A 20,425-nucleotide genomic window follows, 5' to 3' on the forward strand; every position below is an offset into this window, starting at 1 on the left:
CGAGCCTTTTTTTTTTTTAAGAGATAATCTGCTTTCCTGTTTCTTTACCTGATTTTGAACTTCCTAGCACTTTAATTGGTGAGGGAATAACTACCTCTATTGCCTTGATTTCTCTATCTATGCTTTGTAGGTCTTTAAAAAATTATAGTTGTTTGAAAGGAAAAAGAAAAGATCAGGTAATTATAGCTCAGCCTATGGCTGTCCTTGCAGATTAATTGTTCATATACCCATAACCCTTAGAGGGGGAAACCTGGACAGGTCAGGAATATAAAGCATAAACAAGAAACCAGAATCCTAAAGATCCCAGTAAATCTGTCAACAACCTGAATATTTGATGGCTAAATAGTCGCAAGCCAGTCTCCAGATTTTAAAGCATATGAAATAAGTGTTTCAGCAAACCTTTTTTTATTCAATCAAGGCTTTGTTCAGTACTTCATGTATTGGGGCATCTTATGTTCTTATAGTGAATCAGAGTAGAAATAGAACAAGAAACTAGACAGCATGTTCATGGTACATTTGGGACTGCTTCTTAAACCTGGAATACCTTCAATAAGAATTTTTGGGTGCCTGATCTATTGTAAGGAGGTAGATCTGTTTTAATCTTATTAATGATAACTATGGGATGACATCATCTGAGAGAAGACTGAGATGCTAATCATCATGATTATTAATAGATTTTGCTAGAGTTAATTAGGTTAATTGGGGGAATTTACTCTCAAGAGACCAGTCCTGCATGGCAGCAGGGCAAAATGGTGGACCCCTGTGCCACCTATAAGTCTGAGCTGGGATTATCTAAAAACAGAACAGAGGAAGGCATGGTGCAAGGGATGGCCTGGGGTCTAACCACTCTGGGATGGTTAGAGTTCTTTTGCTGTTTATATTTATGAAAGGTAGTTTACATTGTCTTTGGAGTCAGAGGTCATGTTCCCAGGTATGGGATCTTGCTGTACTGATGTCCAAGGCACAGGAGTTACAAAGATAAGAAAACAAGAAACATTTACATTCTGCCTCCCCCCATTTTCTGTTCAGAACCCATCCACCCTCCTAGGCTTAGCCCAATGTCCTGGTAGCCCTCTTTCTTCTCCTTTCCTCAGATTCCTGATGTATTTAGAGTTTGCTCCAGATTCTTTAGCACAGAGACTTTTCTCTGCCTCCAAGTGTTGTTACTGGTCTCTGACTTTGTACCTTTTTCTGTCAGTTTCTTGGAGAAACTTGTGTCTCCCTCAGCACCCAGTATAGTATTTATGTGTGCTGATTGGTGACAAAGATAATTTTGCTTCTCAGAAGGATAGAATCAGTTGTACTTTCCTTCCCTTTGTTAGTGCCAATTCAGATGTTCAGTAAAGAATAAAGAGATCAATGTGACTGGTTATCATCAGCGTTCACTTACTGAACCACTCTGGGTGCTGAGTGAGGTAGCAATCATATTTATCAGGAAACAGGATTTCAGTTGAAACAGTCTGCTCTGTGGGAAGTTGATTGAAAATGTTTTCTCCCCTCCTTACTTAGTTTGGTGTGGAACGGCAGTAGAGTCACAGTGAAGGAGCTCAATTTTGCAACTCATCAAAACTGCAGTAAGCTTCGGTTTGCTGATTTGTTGATAGCAGAACAGGAGCATAGTAGGTAAGAGACAAGTGTGACATAACTTGAAATACCAGTAGTGTCCAGGTCACAGTAGGTGGCCAAAAAAGCCACAGGAGGCAGCATTGCTCAGGATGGGGGGAGGAAGGGAGAGAGGAAAGAACAAGTGGAGGTGTGTGCTAAAATTAAATTAGATGTGGCTGTGAGACCATGTAATAAATCCCTTAGGATCATGGATCTAGAGTGGGGCTGTTGTTACTGAAATGTTTGTCATGTCTAGCTCTTTTTGACCTCATTTGGGGTTTTCTTGGCAAAAATACTGCATTCACTTTTCATGGGATTGTGGGGGGAATTTATTATGATAATGTATAGGAAAATAATTTGAAACAGTAAAACTGCACAAGTTGTCTCCAGACATGATCTGTTGCTGTATCAGAACAGGAAGAATCCTTGGTCCTGCTCTTCTCACCCTCCCACTGAGGAAGAAACAGAAGACTTCAATCTAGATCCATTCTGGAATCTGTAGTAAAGGCAGCAGAGCAGGCCCAGATATCAGGCAGGGCTGGGCTTCTTTTCAGAACTGGAGGGGGCTGAGACTCGTGGTTTAAATAGTGTTGAGAAGGGAAAGAAAGGAAAAAGGCCTTTTTGTACTTCCTCTCAGGTATCTGATCTTTGAAGTATTTTCTCTCTTACAGTAAATTACGCCATCCCCATTTGCTGCAGCTGATGGCCGTGTGCTTGTCTCAGGATCTGGAAAAAACTCGTCTGGTATATGAACGGATTAACATTGGTTCCCTGTACAGCATCCTTCATGAAAGGGTAAAGGACTTTGTTCTCTAATTTCTTTCCTTTTTATTTTTTTCAGTTTTAGTCTTTTCCCCCTTTGCCCTCTCTCTTCAGAAAAAAAATGAATTCCCATTTATGTATGTTGGAAAGTTACTACTTAGTTCATAGTAGGCCCCTGAGTAAGTGTGTATGATGATAATGTTAGCATTTTTATACATGTTAAGATTTACAAAACCCTTTGCAAATGTCTCATTTTTTTCCTCACAACAGGTAAGTGATATACATTATATTCCATTTTACAGAAAAGGAAACTGAGAGGCAGCCAGTGATTAAGTGACTGAAACTGCTTTTAAACTCAGGACTTCCTGATTAGGTGCAGCATTCTATCCACTTTACCCTCTGGCTGCTGCATGCATAAAGCAAGAGACAAAGCAGATTGTCTTCTCAGTGCGATCTAAGTCTTTGTCTGTCTGTCTGTTTGTCTCTCTCTCTCTCTCTCTCTCTCTCTCTCACACACACACACACACACACACACACACACACACAGCCCCATTGTCTTCTACTCCCTTCCCACAACACAGCTGGGAACTTTAATCTAGTTTAGTAGAGTTTGAAGGGCAATGAGGTATTTTCATTTTCATTGCGTGTATTAGTCTAGTTTGAGATGACAAGGTATAGAAAGAAAAGAAAAAAGGAGGGAGAAAGGGAGGAAGGAAAGTAGGAAGGAAGGAAGAAAGAAAGGAAATAAATTCAGATCCAAGCTCCCTTAATGTAATGACAAAGTTAAGTTGATAACATGCCTTGTCAAACGTTAGATAAAGGATCCCAAGGATCCATCTTAACCAGCAACCCCAAGTTGTCAGCTGTCTTCCTAGTTTCTTAGGAACAATGTAGCTCAGATTGTCAGAGAACCAACCCTATCCAGAACAAGAGGCCAGGACCAGGTGCCAAGGAGTGCCATGCTGTGAACAAGGATCCTGGAGGAGAAAGCAAAACACATGCTCAGAAAAGAGATGAAGAGATGGGGAAATGGGGAGATGCCCCAGCAGCCTCTACTCACTCTTGTAGCTTTAGTGGCCAGCCCTTATGGATCCCATTTATCCATCAAACAGATAATAGTGTCTTTTGATTGACAATATTAGGGCAAATTTGTCACCCTTATCTCAAGGAAATTTTCTTTGTATGTTCTTAACAATGACTCTTTCAGTCCCCAAGCAGATAGGAAAGTTAACTTTGCTGTTCTTCCCCTTTCAGCTTTTCTGTGGTTCCTTGGCCCTCTTTGCTCTTCATTCTCACTTCTGTTTGCTCAGGGAACCTAATATGCTGTGCCCTGGTCCAGGGAAGCCTTGTCTTTTTGGTATTCCTATTTTACTTTACTTCCTAAAGATGTCTGGCACTGCTTCATCCCCAAACCTCTGCTTAAGCTTTTTCCCCCTCTGCCTAGTATCCCAGCTTCTTCCTTCTCTACATCTCTGATTTTTGAAAATGTTTTTCTCTGTCACGGCCCATCCCCAGTGCCATCCAATGTGGGAAAACTGCCCTGATGCCGCCAGCTGGAAGTACTTCCTCTGTCTTTAAACTTACTTAGAAAAAAAATTACCCATGCATATGTCTTGTAAGTAAAAAGCTTTAATAAAAAATAAAAAAATTTAAAAAAAAAACTTAGAACTTTGGGCTTTTCTTAGGATATTCACCTTAACACACCTTCACTTTCTTTTTCTTTTTTTTTTTTTTAACTTTTTATTGACAGAACCCATGCCAGGGTAATTTTTTATAGCATTATCCCTTGTACTCATTTCTATTCCGATTTTTCCCCTCCCTTCCTCCATCCCTTCCCCCAGATGGCAAGCAGTCCTTTACATGTTAAAGAGGTTACAGTATATCCTAGATACAATATATGTGTGCAGAACCGAACAGTTCTCTTGTTGTTCAGGGAGAATTGGATTCAGAAGGTATAAATAACCCAGGAAGAAAAACAAAAATGCAAGCAGTTTATATTCATTTCCCAGTGTTCTTTCTTTGGGTGTAGATGCTTCTGTCCATCTTTGATCAATTGAAACTGAATTGGCTCTCTTTATCGAAGAGATCCACTTCCATCAGAATACATCCTCAAACAGTATCGTTGTTGAAGTATATAATGATCTCCTGGTTCTGCTCATTTCACTTAGCATCAGTTTGTGTAAGTCTCGCCAGTCCTCTCTGTATTCATCCTGCTGGTCATTTCTTACAGAATAATAATATTCCATAATATTCATATAACACAATTACCCAACCATTCTTCAATTGATGGGCATCCACTCAGTTTCCAGTTTCTGGCCTCTACAAAGAGACCTGTTACAAACATTTTTGCACATGTGGGTCCCTTTCCCTTCTTTAAGATCTCTTTGGGATATAAGCCCAATAGTAACATTGCTGGATCAAAGGATCTGCACAGCTTGATAACGTTTTGAGCATAGTTCCAAATCCCTCTCCAGAATGGCTGGATGTATTCACAATTCCACCAACAATGTATCAATGTCCCTGTTTTCCCATATCCCCTCCAACATTGCGATGCCTAGGATTCTTGATCTTGCTTGTCCCTACACCCTCCTCCTTGGGTAGTTATAACTGATGCTCTACAAAAGTTCCCATTGCAAAGAGTCATGAAGCCCCTGGCCTCTGCCCCCAGGAAGAGGAATCTGTTGGAATAAAATGCTGAGGCATGTCCAGTTTTACTTGGTGATCCCACAGATCAGAGCTTTCCAATGTGACTTGGGGAGCACAGGAGTGGTTTGCCATTTCCTTTTCTGGTGGATAAAGGCAGAGGTTAAATGGCTTGCCCAGAATCATAGTAAGTATCCAGAGCAGAATCTGGACCTGAGTCTGTCTGACTCCAAGCCCAGTGCCCTGTCCACTGAGCCATCTCAGTGCCAATACATTAGGGGTCATAGAACATCATGTAATACCCCTTTCAAATGTGGCTTAATGAATCAGAGTTTATTTTACTTTAGTTACATTTGTTATTTTTGGCTTCTAGAGGATAAAAGAGAGAAATCTAGGTAGCTTAGGGATGAATGTCTACAGGGGCATACCTGGAGACAGTTTCATAAAATTTATAGCTAAAAAGAACCTGAGAATCTAATCCCACCCACCCCCCTTGTATTCTAGATGAGGAAACTGAGGGCCACTTTTGCCCTAGCTACAAAGATGGCAGATCTTTGGTTTGATTTTAGATCTTCTCATTTCAGAATTCAGGGTTCCTTCCTCTCTGCCTTTTCACCTCCCAGGGGTCCTCAAACTTTTTAAATAGGGGGCCAGTTCACTGTCCCTCAGACTGTTGGAGGGCCGGACTATAGTAAAAACAAAAACTTTTTTTTGTGGGCCTTTAAATAAAGAAACTTCATAGCCCTGGGTTAGGGGGATAATCGTCCTTAGCTGCCACATCTGGCTCGCGGGCCGTAGGTTGAGGACCTCTGTCATACACCCTGTCCCCATTAACAACTTTTTATAATTGAGCTGACTAATGCTATTCATTTATATTGATATTCATTAGCTCCAGTTTCGGGTGAATTTTTTTTTTCTTTATCTCTAAATTTTAGGATTTGAAGTCTATACAAGGATTACAATATTAATTTACAATTTGCCATGTATATGTGACTCTTCTTACTTCTCCAACTAGACTGAACTCCTTGATGGCAAGGACTATATTTTTTACTTTTGATATGGTTAGTGGCAGTGCAGAGAATTGTGGGAACCGCAGGTCCAACATGAAAGAATTCACGAACCCAAAAAGTCTGACTGGCAAAAGGGAAGTTTATTCTGTTGGCACTGAGAAGCCAGTTTTGCTAGGAAGGCAGACTTCTTAGTGACAAGATCCTGGCAGAGAATTAACAAGAGGTTTTCACTGAGAAGAAGGTCTCTTCACAGTGGGCAGGAATCCTCGTAGGCAGCTGTGCCAAGAGGAGAGGTCCCTTGGCAAAGATACTACTTCAGACTTCTGCAAAGACAAGAGTTTAAAATTATTTTTTTCTTTTTTTAATGAAATCTGAGACTAGGGTTTCAATTGAATGAGATTTCTTCTATATTTTCACTGCCCCAGTCTTCTGTTGACTGGGTTTAACAGTTGAGTGAGACCACTTAAGTTTGAGCTAAGTAGGTAGGAGTGATCCTAGATTCATTTTCAATTCAATAGAGGGTACACTAGTCATCACCAAGATAACAGAATGAAGCCACTTATCTTGATTCCCTGAGGCAGGCCTCTCCCAGAGGATACTTTTTCGGAGTTCACTCCCATGGCTTCCCCTCCCCAAAGTCAGAGAGGACAATTTCAGGGTTCCCTCCTGTCACTTCCTTGGTGCCTAACACAATAATCCACTGAAGATGTTGAAAGATGGGGAAGTAGAAGCAGAGAAAGGGAGGGGGCAATTTTAAAAATGTTTAAATTCCTTCTCTGTCACTTTAGCCCTATGTGTCACATCATACTCTGGACTTGATTCCTTTTCTAAAGTCCCCTTTTACCATAAGCTTTGTGATAATAACACCTGAAACAACTAAGTCATATAGGACCAGGACTCAGACAAAACTCTGCTAAGTCCTCAGACAGACTAAAATTAGGCACTCAACTACTCTGCTTTTTTTTTTTTTTTTTTTAACCAAGTAAAATATAGAAGTGACATTTTGGATTTCTTTATTTCATCTCCTGCCCTTTATCTTTTTTATAAGAAAGGGTAAAGATGAGTCTGAAAAGTGTACCTCTTAAGCATTTTCCTCTGTTGTGTATCCTTTTGTATTGATACTCAGACTCCTAAATTTCAGAGAATGGAGTACAAAACCCCCTTGCAAATCCAGTCAGGCCAAAAGATATTTATTGAATTACTGAATTGAACACGCTAAGCCATTTGACAATATTTTAAGAAACATGAGCCCATCTTTAAAAAATGTTTAACATAACTTTTTTAAGAGTAGTGCCATATAGATATATAGATCTGTATTATTGATATTGATGAGGTGCGAGAATTGAGGGTAAGAGATCCCCTAATAGCAATAGGATCCCCTTGGTCAGTTGCTTTGAAAACCCCAATGAATACAGACATGAGGTTTGTGGCAAAGAAGGGATTTATTTACACTAAGAAGATAGCTTGCTAAGAAAACAGCTTTCTTAGTAGGGAAACTCCTGATTAGGAATTAGCAAAGATTAGGGTTCAAAGTTGTCTTTTATTAGTCTTCTGAGGCTTTATGGGGATTTTCCCAGGCTCCTGAGCTGGGAACAGTTTGAGAGACTAACCTCCAATTCAATAGCGGGTGGTGATTATGCCCCAGGTCAAGATCTCCAATTGAATGAGATTACTTAACTGGGAGTTGTCTGGGAAAGGTATGCCCCTCCCAGGGTTTGAGACTCAGGAACACTCCTCCCCTAAAGATTCCTTTCTAACCCTTCTCCCCCCAAAGATTAAAGAGGACACGGTTTACATCAGTATGAGTTTCATCACCCTCATCTCATGTGGGCCGTGTTGACTTTCATTTCTTGGAAATGAAGTAGAGAAGGTCTTTGCAACCTCTCAGCAAGAAAGCCACTGAAGTCTACTGGGAGGTGCCTTTCTGATGTATATAAACTAGAGGCATTTAATGTGGGATTTGTGAATGTGTGTGTGTGGGGGGGGGATTACATTTTTATTTGACTATGATTGATTTTCTTTGTAGTCCTGTGTATTTTATTTGATGCATTTAGAACCTGAATCTGAGAATAGGTCCATAGATTTTGATGTTAATTATGTCCCCTTTAACCTCTAGGGAGGGCCCTGAAACTGTGTCCCTCTTTTAGGAGGGAATTCCTGAGTCTCAAACTCTCCCAGCCTTTGGGAGCTACACCCATTCATAATATGTAATTTCATTCAATTGGAAATCTCAGCCTGGGGCATAGTCAGCATCCTTTTGAATGGCTCAAACTCCCAGTTAAGTAATCTCATTCAATTTTGAATTGAATCGAAGCTCCAAACCTCAGAAAACTAATAAAAGACAATTCCGAACCCCAAATCTTTGCAGGACTCCTAAGAGAATTTTGCCCACTGGTGAAGCTAGAGACAGGAAATCTGGAAAGAGAGATAGAGGGTGGAGCTGGTATCTGAGATGAGCCATCTGCTCTTATGGAATGCTAATGGTCAGGGCTCCCAGCCCTAATTTATATCGGTCCTAATGGTCAGGAAAAGGGGGGGGGGGGGGAGAGGAGATATAGCACACAACTCAGAGAAATCGAGATATTATAATTCAGGGAAACTAATGCAGGGAAGCTGAGGTATTATAATTCAGGGAAACTGAGGCAGAAAAATTCAAGGAAACTAGAGGTAGAATAATTCAAGGAAATTGGCATAACATTCCACTCATTGTCTTCTGAATATTCAAATTATTGAATCACCTTCCCCTAGATACTTGGGAGGTCTTAGCACCATATTTTGACCAACCCTATGTGAAGCAAATAAGCCAAAATCATAAAAAAATGCAAGGACCTATGGGAAGGAAAAGTCTCTCCCTGACAACCCCAGAGTTAACAGAGTTAACAGTTAAGAGCATACAAAGGCTCCCTGTTGCAAGCATGTCAGGTCCTCTACAGTTCTGGAGCACTATCTCAGCCAGAGAATTTAGTTTGAGATGGACAATTCACTGTGAGTTAGGTCTGCAGTGGTTTGTGTACTTAACTCAGTATCTGCTTATAGGGCAACAGCAGTGCTCAAGACACTTATGTTGCCTATGCTAGGAGAGACATCCAATTGCTGTCAGAAACTCCAAGGGGGAAGGCTGAGGCCAGAAATTGCTTCACCTGCCCAGAAGAACACACAGAATAGGGAACACTGCTACAGAAAGATCCAGATTACTGAGCAGAGTATCAGAGTATACATTTAGACCATCAAGACAGGCAAACCATAAATATTCAGAGGCCTGATACCAAATTGCAACATCCTTTGAGAATGCTGAAATACTAATTAAGCTACTGAAATTTCAGGACTGGAGAAACTGATCAGAGAGACTGCCAGTCACAAGGTTCCTGTACCTTGGAGATTTCCAAGGTGATTTCTGATTGTTCCTAAAAACAGATAATCAGAAAATAGTTCCCAAAACTGAGTCTGCCAGGGCAATTCCAACAGAATCATGGGGTTCAAAGTTAAAGCACAACCAGCAATTACAGTGCAGTTAGGGTTTAAATAATAAACCAAGCAGGCAGTAAAGACAAAAAAAGACTTCTGGAAGGGCTTTCAATTCAATCTGAACTGGTGGTTATGGGGTTGGGAGGCCAAGTGAATAGCAAAGTAGGGATTCCCATTCTTTCAGGTATTTTGAGGAAAATCTATCAGTTTTCCTAATCCCTTATTTCTTTTATCCTCCCTTTTTGTTTTTAGTGAAGGAATCATCCAAGGAGGAATAAATACACTTTCAAGTAACTATCCCATATAAGTCCTGAAAGTGAATTAAAGTTCCTATACATAACAGACTAGTACAGTAGGAGTTTTCCATTCAGAAACTTAACTAAAGATCCCTCAAACAATTACATGTTCTGAAGGGAACATTATGATCAATTAGATAATGCAGATTTCCTTCACAGCAACAGTTACTTAAATTCTAACTCAACATTTTCATCCCAAATCTTAAAACACACAGTAATAGGAGACCCAGTTAGGATTGTACAATAATACATAGTAATAGTGACCCAGTCAGAATTTAATAGTAATTCATCAATCATTTCAATTCCCCCAAATCACTGAGGCTCAAAGTCCATTATGGGTAGGGATGATGTCTCATCTTCTAGAGATGCTTCTTGCTGAGAATGGGAAAAGAGTTGACTATTCCAGGGAGGGGGGATGGGGATGGTGTGCTGAAAGCATTCAGAGCATCCAAAGGGCTGATCCAGGTCCTAGAAAGCAGGTCAATATAACTGTAATTTGATCAAAATCTAGAACAGAAAACAAATCTAACAAATAAAGGTTAGAAGAGTCTGAGATAGAAAGACTGGCTCACAAGGACTGCTACAAAATGTGGAGAGGTCAGTATAGACTGGCCAGCAGCTTCCTATGTAAGGAGACATGCTTGTGTCACAGGATAGACAAACGCTTGTCAGCTATAGTCTCAATAAATAGCAGTTAGGTCTCACAGACAACTGTGCCAGATATCCTCTCATTATCAAAACCTGAATGTCCAGACACAAATATGCAGTAAAAGATAGATGACCAGGCTAAATATTCATTTACCTAAGTATTTTAGGATATAATGATTACATGTAGTCATATTGGATTAGATTGCATTAATGGTTTCTATTCACTATTGGTTCTGATCATAGAAATCAATCCCAGGAGGAAAAAAAGTAGGAACAGAACTATAACATAATCTAAACAGTCAAAACTGATTCTTCAGCACATGCAGGACACAGAATAAAGTACCCTTAACTCAGTTTTACTCCAGGTAATTGTCCTAGTAATTTTCAGAAGATAGAGCTTTAAAACTTCCAAATAATATTAATTAAAGGGCCAAGAAATTTTACTTCCAATAACAAATCCCATTAACCAAAGTTTCAGATGAATCCTAAACAGGTATTTACCATGACCTTATATTAATCACATTAAGAAATTTGTCCCATCATTGATCAGTTGAAACTGAGTTAGATCCTCTCATTGCTGAAGAAATCCATTTCCATCAGAATATGTCCTCATATAGTATTATTGTTGAAGTATATAATGATGATCTGGTTCTGCTCATCAGTTCATGTAAGTCTCTCCAAGCCTCTCTGTATTCATCCTGCTGGTCATTCCTTATAGAACAATAATATTCCATAACATTCATATGCCACAATTTACCCAACCATTCTCCAGTTGATGGGCATCCATTCATTTTCCAGTTGCTAGCCACTACACACAGAAGCAGCTACACTCAAAAAAAGAACACTGGGAAATGAATGTAAACTGTTTGCATTTTTGTTTTTCTTCCCAGGTTATTTTTTACCTTCTGAATCCAATTCTTTCTGTGCAACAAGAGAACTGTTCGGTTCTGCACACATATACTGTATCTAGGATATATTGTGGCATGTTTAACATGTATAGGATTACTTGCTATCTGGGGGAGGGGGTGGAGGGAGGGAGGGGAAAAGTTGGAACAGAAGTGAGTGCAAGGATAATATAATAAAAAAATTACCCAGGCATGGGTTCTATCAATAAAAAGTTATAATTATTTAAAAAAAAAAAAAAGAAAAAAGAAAAAAAAAGTTACAGCTTATCTTTCATATGTAAGTAGATAGTTCTAACTTCAGCATTACACAGATCATTTTGCCTTAAAATACCCAATACATAGAAAAATCCCAAATTGCACATTGTCCATAACAGAAGCATGTTCAAAAGGACAAAGGAAACGCTTATTCTCAGAGGCCTTTTAAATAATGGTACAACTTTAAGATGACTCAATACAATCAATTAAACTTATATAGAATATTTATTTCCACATAAAAGAATTTGAAAGGTTCTTTAAAAAGTCAATTAAACTTGTAAAACTAGGCTGTGCCTTTAAATCACAAAAATGCTCTCTGCAATAAGAGCCAAGGAGTTCATCTCCATTTCTAAAGAAGCAAGAAAGCAGTGGAGGTTACGGTGAATTAAATTTTCACCTTTGAAGCCAAAAGATTCTTCCCCCTCCCCATTCAACTTCTCTTTATAATTAACTTTTAAGGTGCCAAATCCTGAGGATTTAGTCAACCAGTTTATTTTCTTTCTCCAAACAAATGTTCCTTCCATTAAAGACTTTCCTCTTTTTTTTCTACTTAACTCTTCTCTTTCCCTTTTCTCGACTTACTTTGTCCTTAATACTGTCTCTCTCTCTTATTTCCTTCCTGACATTGTCTCTTCCCTTCTCTCCCTTCCTAAAATCATTCAAACCTTCAATTGTTCTTATAAATCAACCTTTCTTATCCCATTTACTCAAAATCCTTTTCTGTTCCTTCAAAACTTTTAAGATTCACAATATAGTGAATAGCTAAATAACCCCATAAAACTCACATGTTCATCAGAGCTGACAAAATTTAAAGCATAACTTATAATGTTTACAAATTACCCAAAATATGTTTCAGAAGGTAACATACTTTATCTAATTAGAGGCATGTGACCTCTTCAGGCAACTTATCAGAGCTTTGCTTTAATAAGCTATTGTTAAACTGAATCAAAAAAGCTTTTTTTCTTCAGTAGTAAAGATTCAATATTCAAACAAATTCCTAAGATCTTGTACTCAGAATAAACAAATATTTGCCAATTTTCTTGCCATTGCCATTGCCAAATTTCTTAATTATTGTTCTTAAAACTCAATAGAACTCTTAAATCAACAAAACAGATGAACAAGTCACAAACATAAATCACACAGAGATGACATTTAATACATACAAGCTAAGGGGCAATATCTCAGGAATGCCCATGAGGGGAGTTTTCAGCTTGACAATCTCCCTCTCAGAAATTCAAATGGAGTCTTTTTAAATAGGCTTCCAAACTCCATTTTGGTACATTCTCTGTCATCACAGAAAGCACTCAGACGTAACCAAATAGTGCCAATAGGCACCCAGAACCTAATAGTGTTTATAAACACTCAGATATAAAAAATACCCAGAATTGTGCCCAGAGGCACCCAGATTTGTGCCAACAGTGTGACATCCAGAACCAAATAGTGCTTAAAGTGTCCAAAGACCTATTCAGACCAGACATGTGTCTTAAAAGACACTCAGAACAGATGGCACTCCAGTGGCTTCCCACTGAGTATCTATCTCTTCAACCTGTCTTCTGGGGACCTAAACACTACCAGAACAGAACAGAAAAGCCACTTAGCCTGCAGGGATTTTAAAACAGACTCTCCTATGGCCAGGTGAAGGTGTCCACAATGAGCCTTGCTGTGGCTGAAAACTGCTCTCTCAGTGGAAACTCTGGAATAATCCAGAGGGCAGGCCTCTCCAACAAAGAACCCAGACCTCAGTCGCCGTAAGGCTCCAGGCGAAGACCTGTAGGTCTCTAATCTCTAATCATGTTCTCAGGTCTCATATCTTGCCAGGAGCCAAGCTGCCAAAATGTAATGCTGGAGAAACTGCATCAAGATAGAGAATAGAGAGTTTTTAATATTTTATTTGAGAGGGAGAGATTATGCTGAGGGCAAAACAGGATCCATGTTACCCCCAGGGCTGAATTGGACTCTTTATCAAAGCATTCAGCCATGTGTGAAGAATTCTAGGAATTTTTATAGGCTCCATCGATCAGGAGAGACAAAGGCAGGGTGGGGGGGAGGGTAAGAGCACTGGTCAGTGGACCATAAATTCTGTTAAGTTGGGAGTGAAGAAGGTAGTCAAAATAGAGACAAAAAGTTTGGAAAGAGATAGAGAGTGGAGCTGGTATCTGAAATGAGTCATCTGCTCTTATGGAATGCTAATGGTCAGGGCTCCCAGCCTTAATTTATAACAGTCCTAATGGTCAGGAAAAAGTGGGGAGCATAGCATATTAACTTAGGGAAATTGAGATATTATAATTCAGAGAAACTGAGGTAGAACAAGGAAACTGGCATAAAAAGCACTCATTAGAACAGAAGCCTCAAGGTCAGGGGACCCCAAAATCACATTACATCAATGGTATTTGAATGTTATGGAATATTGTTCTATAAGAAACATTGAGCAGGCTGATTTCAGAAAAGCCTTGAGAGACTTAAAATGAACTGATGCTGAATGAAGTGAGTAGAACCACGTGAACATTATATACAGTAACAGGATTATGTGATGATCAAGTATGATGGACTTGGCTCTTTTCAACAATTTGGTCATTCAGGGCAATTCCAATAGACTTGTGATGGTGAGAGCCATTTGCATCCAGAGATACTATGGGAACTGAATGTGGATTACAACATAATATTTTCACCTTTTTTTGTTATTTTGCTTTTTTTTTTTACCCTTTTTGATCTGATTTTTCTTGTGCAGCATGACAAATGGAATTATGTTTAGAAGAATTGCAGATGTTTAACTTGTGTTGGATTGCTTGCTCTCTAGAGATGTAGGTAAAGAAGGAAAAAAATTTGGAACACAGTTTTTCAGGGGTGAATGTTAAAAACTCTGCATGTATTTGAAAAATAAAAAGGTATTTGTTCTGTAATCTCGTTAATTTAGTTTAATTAGAACTTGAACCTAGAAAACTTAACTAATTTATCTTCACCTTGGAAGTGAAGAAAACTAGCCTTAATTCATTGACTTCTGGAAGAAAAAGTGGAAGGAGGGAGGAGCTGCAGCAGATCTAGGACTAATGAGAACAGTGAAGGAGGTGGCAGCTCTACTTGCTCCTAAAGCCATTTGTTAATTCATTATTTTTAGTATTTCTGAGAAGTTTGGATGAATTTTATATCCTTTGCCAAAAGCATCTATTGCTGAGATCCTATCATGCTATTCTGCTTTTCAAAAACAAATTTGACATCAAATTGTAATGAGTTTTACTTTTTAACATCTATGCTATTTGGTTATTTCCAGCGCTCCCAGTTTCCTGTGTTGCACATGGAGGTGATTGTTCATTTACTCCTCCAGATTAATGATGCACTAAGATATTTGCACTCCAGAGGATTTGTGCACCGCTCGCTTAGTTCCTATGCTGTCCATATTGTTTCAGCAGGTGAAGCAAGACTGACCAACTTGGAATACATGATCGAAAGGTACAGAAAACCAGTGTTGTTATTTTAAAAAGGCCATTTTCAGGTTATATTTAGAATGGCTTTTTTTTCTTTGAAGATTCAGTTAGTATACTGAACCACTTTCCATTCTCAGCATGGCAATCAATGTATTTATATAGAACTTAATAGTTCTATATATAAAAGCTATAAAAAATACCCTTTGCCATAAATACTAAATGCAATAAATCCTCAACTTTTGATTGCAACTTTAAGAATTATAATGATTTTATCAGTAACCTCACTTTTGCATTGGCAACTGCACACATTCTCAGCTACTGCTTATCTCCCCGGCATTTTATAGGTTATTTCATGAATACTGTATTTGCAAAAGTATATATTATCAGAATTAATTTATTTCTATAAAGAATTATATGTAGAAAAGTGTAGTTTCAACAATTTGTAGCAAAAGATTACATTTTTGATGGTCATGGGAACTCTACCCTGTTTCCCATCGGTTCAAAGTATCAACATTTATATATTTATTTTCAGTTGGCATTTTCTAGGAATTCTACCACTTTAAAAGCTGAGGATTGACTATCTTCCTACACTTGGAAAAAGAGTGTATGTAGTTCATTGATTAAGTGTAAATTCACAATTTCTTGAAGAAAACGCATCCTCTTGAGTATCAGGAATTGCCTGACATTAAGACCTCTTTCATTGTGTCTGGTAGCTGTGTTTTGAGCAGTCCAGTCTCAAAGTCAAAATCAGACATTCATTAAGTACCTTCTGTTGAGGGACTGTGCTAAGTGCTGAGGATCCAAACTAAAAGATTCCTGTCCTGATAAAGGAAAATTGCACATAAAAGAAAGCTGAAAAGGGAGTGGAGGAACAACAAAGGGGTGGGTAGGCCTGGCTTCCAGGGAGAAAGCCCAAGTACTGCCTAGTGCAAGGCTGGGCCTGGACTCTGGAAAACAATTGCTGTGTGACCCTGAGCTAGTTATTGAACCTATCTCTGATGGCATCTCCTCATCAGGAAAGTCATGATAAATAGTGGTACCTAACTCCCAGGGCCTTAACTGGGGATTAAACAAGTGCCTGGCAAGGATGCTTACCTCATGCTCCTGCCTTCCCCCCTGCTTAATTAGAGATTTGGGGAAGAGCCATCCAGTTAGAGGGAGAGAAGTGGGGAGGGCAGCCTGAGGAGAGGGAAGAATATGGTGACTTCATGTCTCTGATTTTCTCAATTTCAAACAGTCTGCCCCATTAACCACTGAAATCTATCAGCACTTCTGATATTTCAGCAAAGCAAGAGAATAAATGAAAGCAGTAAGCATGATTATCAAACCTGGGAGCCAGGAGAGAGAGAGAGAGAATCACATTTCAGAGAAGCTACGTCACATTCACTGTGGGAGGAGAGGGAAACTGAAATGTCTTGGCCCTTCCCCCTCTAGCCAGGCTTCTAAGAGAATCATTCCAGGGGAGCTGACCGTTCCAAAGTGTTTCCATCTCTTTAGGTCTCATTTCTGATCTCTCAGGAGCCTCTGACCTTTCTCATTGCCCTCTTCTGTAGGTCACTGGAACTGTTCTCTCCTGATTATCCTAGTTAGTTCTCCAACTGTGCCTTCTGAGGACCTTCATCCAGGTGTCATTTTCTAGTCTTGGGTATCCCACAAGGCTCTGTCCTGGGCCCTCTTTTCTTCCTCCTCCATGGATTCCCAGGGATCATTGCCAGGTCCTGACTCTTAGCTCCACTTATTCATCCTTGACCTCTAATCTTAGATCTCTAGTTGTCTGTTGGACATCTCAAAGCTGGATGACCCTTAGATAAAGTCAGTATAGCATATCTAAAATGATTCATTCTCTCCTCTCTTCCCAGCTCCTTGTTATCTTTAGGGATCACCATTCTCCATTCACTCAGGCTCCCCCCTCCTCTTTTTCCTCCTCTCTTCCTCACTCTGCAACCCTCTTAGGGCTTTACTTTTCACCCACCAGACCCTCAACCCAGTTTCCAGAGGACTTCTGTAGTCTGTAGCCATCTTCCACTCAGCTGTTATCTCCCCATTGTACAGAGCTGACTCCTCAGAAACTCCTGCCTCTCCTGTAGTCTCTGGGGTAAAATGACAACAAAGCCTTTCCTAACCTGACCCTTCCTAGTCCCTACACAGCCCTGGTTGCTCTGCTCCAGTCACTTGGGCCTCCCATCTCCTGCCTCCAAGTACTTCTTCACTGAGCCTCATGCCAGGAATGCCCTCCATGCTCTTCCCTATTTCTGAGTGTAAGGCTTAATCTTAGGATGCCTGCCCCCGTATTCACGGGGAGCTTTCCTGTCTGGGCCAAAGCCTAAAATCAGGTTTGTTGGTCACATTAAATATTTGACAGCAAGCCCTGAAACCCCTTGATTTGGCTTGGGGGGGAAGGGGAAGGGGTGTCTGTTCCCCCAACCCTCCCCCCATATCATTCTATTATCTTAGATATCATTCCGAGTCTGCCCCTTTCGCTTTTCAGCGAAATTTTAGAATTAACTGAAGGTCCCATCCCAATTGGGCCTCTCCTGGCGGCTCCTGGATCTCTTTCAGTAAACGGTCCTTAGCCTCCTTCCAGACTAAAAAATGTTCTGGGAATTAGAAATACATATTTCTAAATAGGCAAAGCATTTATATATAGATATATGTTTACATTTATATTTATATTTTTCCTCTGGGGAAGATGTTTTGTTAGTTTTGAAAAGCAACCTCTGTACCGCTCTTGCTCCTAGAGAAGTTCTTCCTCTGCTTGGGAAAGAGGGCGGGGTGAAGGGAGGAGCTGAACACGTAGCGGCTGCTGCGCGTGATTGGCTGTTTGGAGGCAGTATGTTAATGAGAACTCGTGACTTTCAGAATTGGGGACCGCTTCTGGTTGGGGGGAGGAGGGAAGGGAGGGAACGAGCCTGTGTAGGGTTTGCGCATTCGTGTGCGTGTTCGAGAAGATGCGTAGTGTCGGTTGGAGGTGGGAGCCAGATGTAGAAAAATAGCCGTAAGCTAACAGTGTACGGGATCTTCTGTGGTAGGCGCGTCAGAGGTGTGATGGTTAAGACTATACTTTCAGGGATCATTTCTATAGTATGTTACTAGAGAATTGTGGCTGAAAGTGTAGCACGGAGGTAACCACGAGGAGGAGCTGTAGCGTTCCCTTCTGAGCGTGAAGCCGGCTTGTGGTGCTGCTTTTCAGCAGCTGTCACTTGCCATTGATGATCGTTCTTCCCTTCCTTCGGGTTGGGTGAGAGGAAGGGAACGCAGGCTGAGTGGCTCTTCCATTATCTTTGTTTTTTAAAGAGAAACTTTTTTAACTTTTTTTCTGTGGGTGAGAGGTGTGGTTCAAAAGACGTATTTTTACCATTAGTATGCAGTATGGTTCAATGCTGTGGCTCAGAGTTCTTAATTATGTTTTCAGACCCAAGTGTTAAGTTGAAGAGGTAGTTTATCAAGCTTAGGAAGTAAAGAAACCTCTAATGTAGAAGACAAGTGAGAAGTAAATGAGATTATCATACTGTGTTCCTGGGGAACAGGGGCCGAGTTTCTTTGCGTTTTATTTTCTGACTAATTGGCATTTTATAAATGGTTTTTGCTTGATTCTTAAGAGACTAAGGAAGGCTTTCTGTTTCAGACTAAAGGAATGTCTGCTAAAAGGCAGCCTAGGGTATTGTTATAAAGGGCTTTAAAAGTTTATATTTTATTCTAGAGACAATAGGAAGCTACTGGAATTATTGAAGAAGGAAGTGACACAATGAAAAATGCACTTTAGGAAAACTACTTTGGTAGTAATAGATTGGAACTTGAGAGATGCCAATTCATCACCTGTTTCAATAATCTAGGTGAGATTTGATGAAGGTGGATAAGATATAAACTGTGAGAGAACAGTTAGATGCCAGAGGTTTGTAAGGGGGCATATCTGTTCTGCCCTAATTATGCCAATTATAGGGTGGCATACATTCTGAGAGAAGAGGTCCAATGCCTCTGTAGTTATTAATAAATTTTATTTGGGTAAAGTGGGGAACCTTACTCATTAGAAGACAGTCCTAGGTTGTAATAGAACAAAATAAAATGAATCTCCACACTTGTTCTCAGGCTGGTATACAGAAGTAGAACAAAGAAGGAACAGTGCTTAAGATGGCCCAGTTACATGCAAATTTTCTCATGGGATAGTTGGGTTTTCTTTTTGCTATTTACGGTTATTCAATGTAGTTTACTTTCACCATGGAGTCATAGGTCCTGTTCCAGGCTTTAATAGTAGAACTGATTGGATTTGTGGGTGGAGTTGGATGATACAAAGATGATGAACCTAAGACAATAGAAGGATAGTGGTACTAAAATCAAGACTTTTGGTAAAGGGGTTTAGAAGAAAAGAATAAGTTTAGGTTTAGACTTTAAAATGTTTCCAGAACATCCAGTTTGAAATATCTAATGGGCAATTGGTGATGCAAGACTCAAATTCAGGAGGCTAGATGAGTACATTTAGAAATTATCTGCCAAAAATTAAACCGAAAAGATCTAATGCAATTACAGAGATAATACAAAGGAAGGAGAGAATAGGGCCTAGGATCCAAATGTTGGGTAGCACTCACAGAAAAGGGGTGGGAGATGCATGATGAATCAACAAAAAAGCCTGAAAAAGAAGTAGTAAGTAGAAAGGAGATGAATTTGAGGCAATACTGTCAGGAAAAACCCAGAGGAAAAAGTATCTGGAAGAAGGAAGTCATTACTGTCAAATATTGGGGGATAAAAAAAAAGGTCCCACCATTGCTGGGACATTTCTTTTTTTAAAATTTTCTTTTTTAATAATACCTTTTTATTTTCAAAACACATGCAAAGATAGTCTTCACCATTTACTCTCGCAAAACTTTTTATTCCAAAATTTTCTCCCTCTCCCCTTCCCTCATCCAAAGCTCTCCTGTGTTCTTTCACATTAAAGTTCACAATATGTGAACTTTGAAAAGTTCATATAAAAAAAAGGGAAAATGATTTAATTTTGGAAAAACGCAGGTTTGTCTTGTGAAGGTACAAAGTCACCCACAAAGTTTTATCTTTCCCTATGTGAATGAAGAAAGTCTATACTTGTACATACTATTGGTCATTTTTTATTTTAAAAAATGAATTAATTTGTATACATTTTATTTTTATGCAACAAATATTTTTAACTAACATACCAAATAATACAATATAGATTAAAAATGTACAATTTTTCTAAACATATTTCCACATTTATCATGCTATAGAAGAGGCATCTTTTTAATGCAAGATTACCTGAGATAACATTTGAACAAGGGATTATTATTTTGGGATTTCGTGGATTAATTTTTTTCTTCATCTATAAAAACAAAAATCATTTCATAATTTAGAAATAATTAAATCCTTCATTTACTACTGTCAAAATAGTCCAGGTATTGTGGAATAAT

The 20,425-nt window shown here is 39.3% G+C and overlaps 1 protein-coding gene and 1 non-coding gene across 5 annotated transcripts in view; both read left to right on the forward strand.

Moving 5' to 3' along the window:
- Positions 1–20,425, forward strand: part of TEX14 (testis expressed 14, intercellular bridge forming factor) — a 133,245-nt gene that overhangs the window by 47,944 nt on the left and 64,876 nt on the right. For all 4 annotated transcript variants that reach the window (XM_051994160.1, XM_051994157.1, XM_051994156.1 and 1 more), the window contains exons 8-10: positions 1,510–1,623; positions 2,277–2,400; positions 14,858–15,036. In XM_051994160.1, the coding sequence (XP_051850120.1) occupies positions 1,510–1,623; positions 2,277–2,400; positions 14,858–15,036 (417 nt within the window). The remainder of the gene's footprint in view (positions 1–1,509; positions 1,624–2,276; positions 2,401–14,857; positions 15,037–20,425) is intronic.
- On the forward strand, positions 18,063–18,279 carry LOC127563708 (small nucleolar RNA U3). Its single transcript, XR_007954138.1, has one exon. It is a non-coding gene; the product is annotated as a small nucleolar RNA U3 (small nucleolar RNA).

The sequence above is a fragment of the Antechinus flavipes genome, chromosome 4 (genome assembly GCF_016432865.1).
Source record: "Antechinus flavipes isolate AdamAnt ecotype Samford, QLD, Australia chromosome 4, AdamAnt_v2, whole genome shotgun sequence".
NCBI classification, from domain to species: Eukaryota; Metazoa; Chordata; class Mammalia; order Dasyuromorphia; family Dasyuridae; genus Antechinus; species Antechinus flavipes.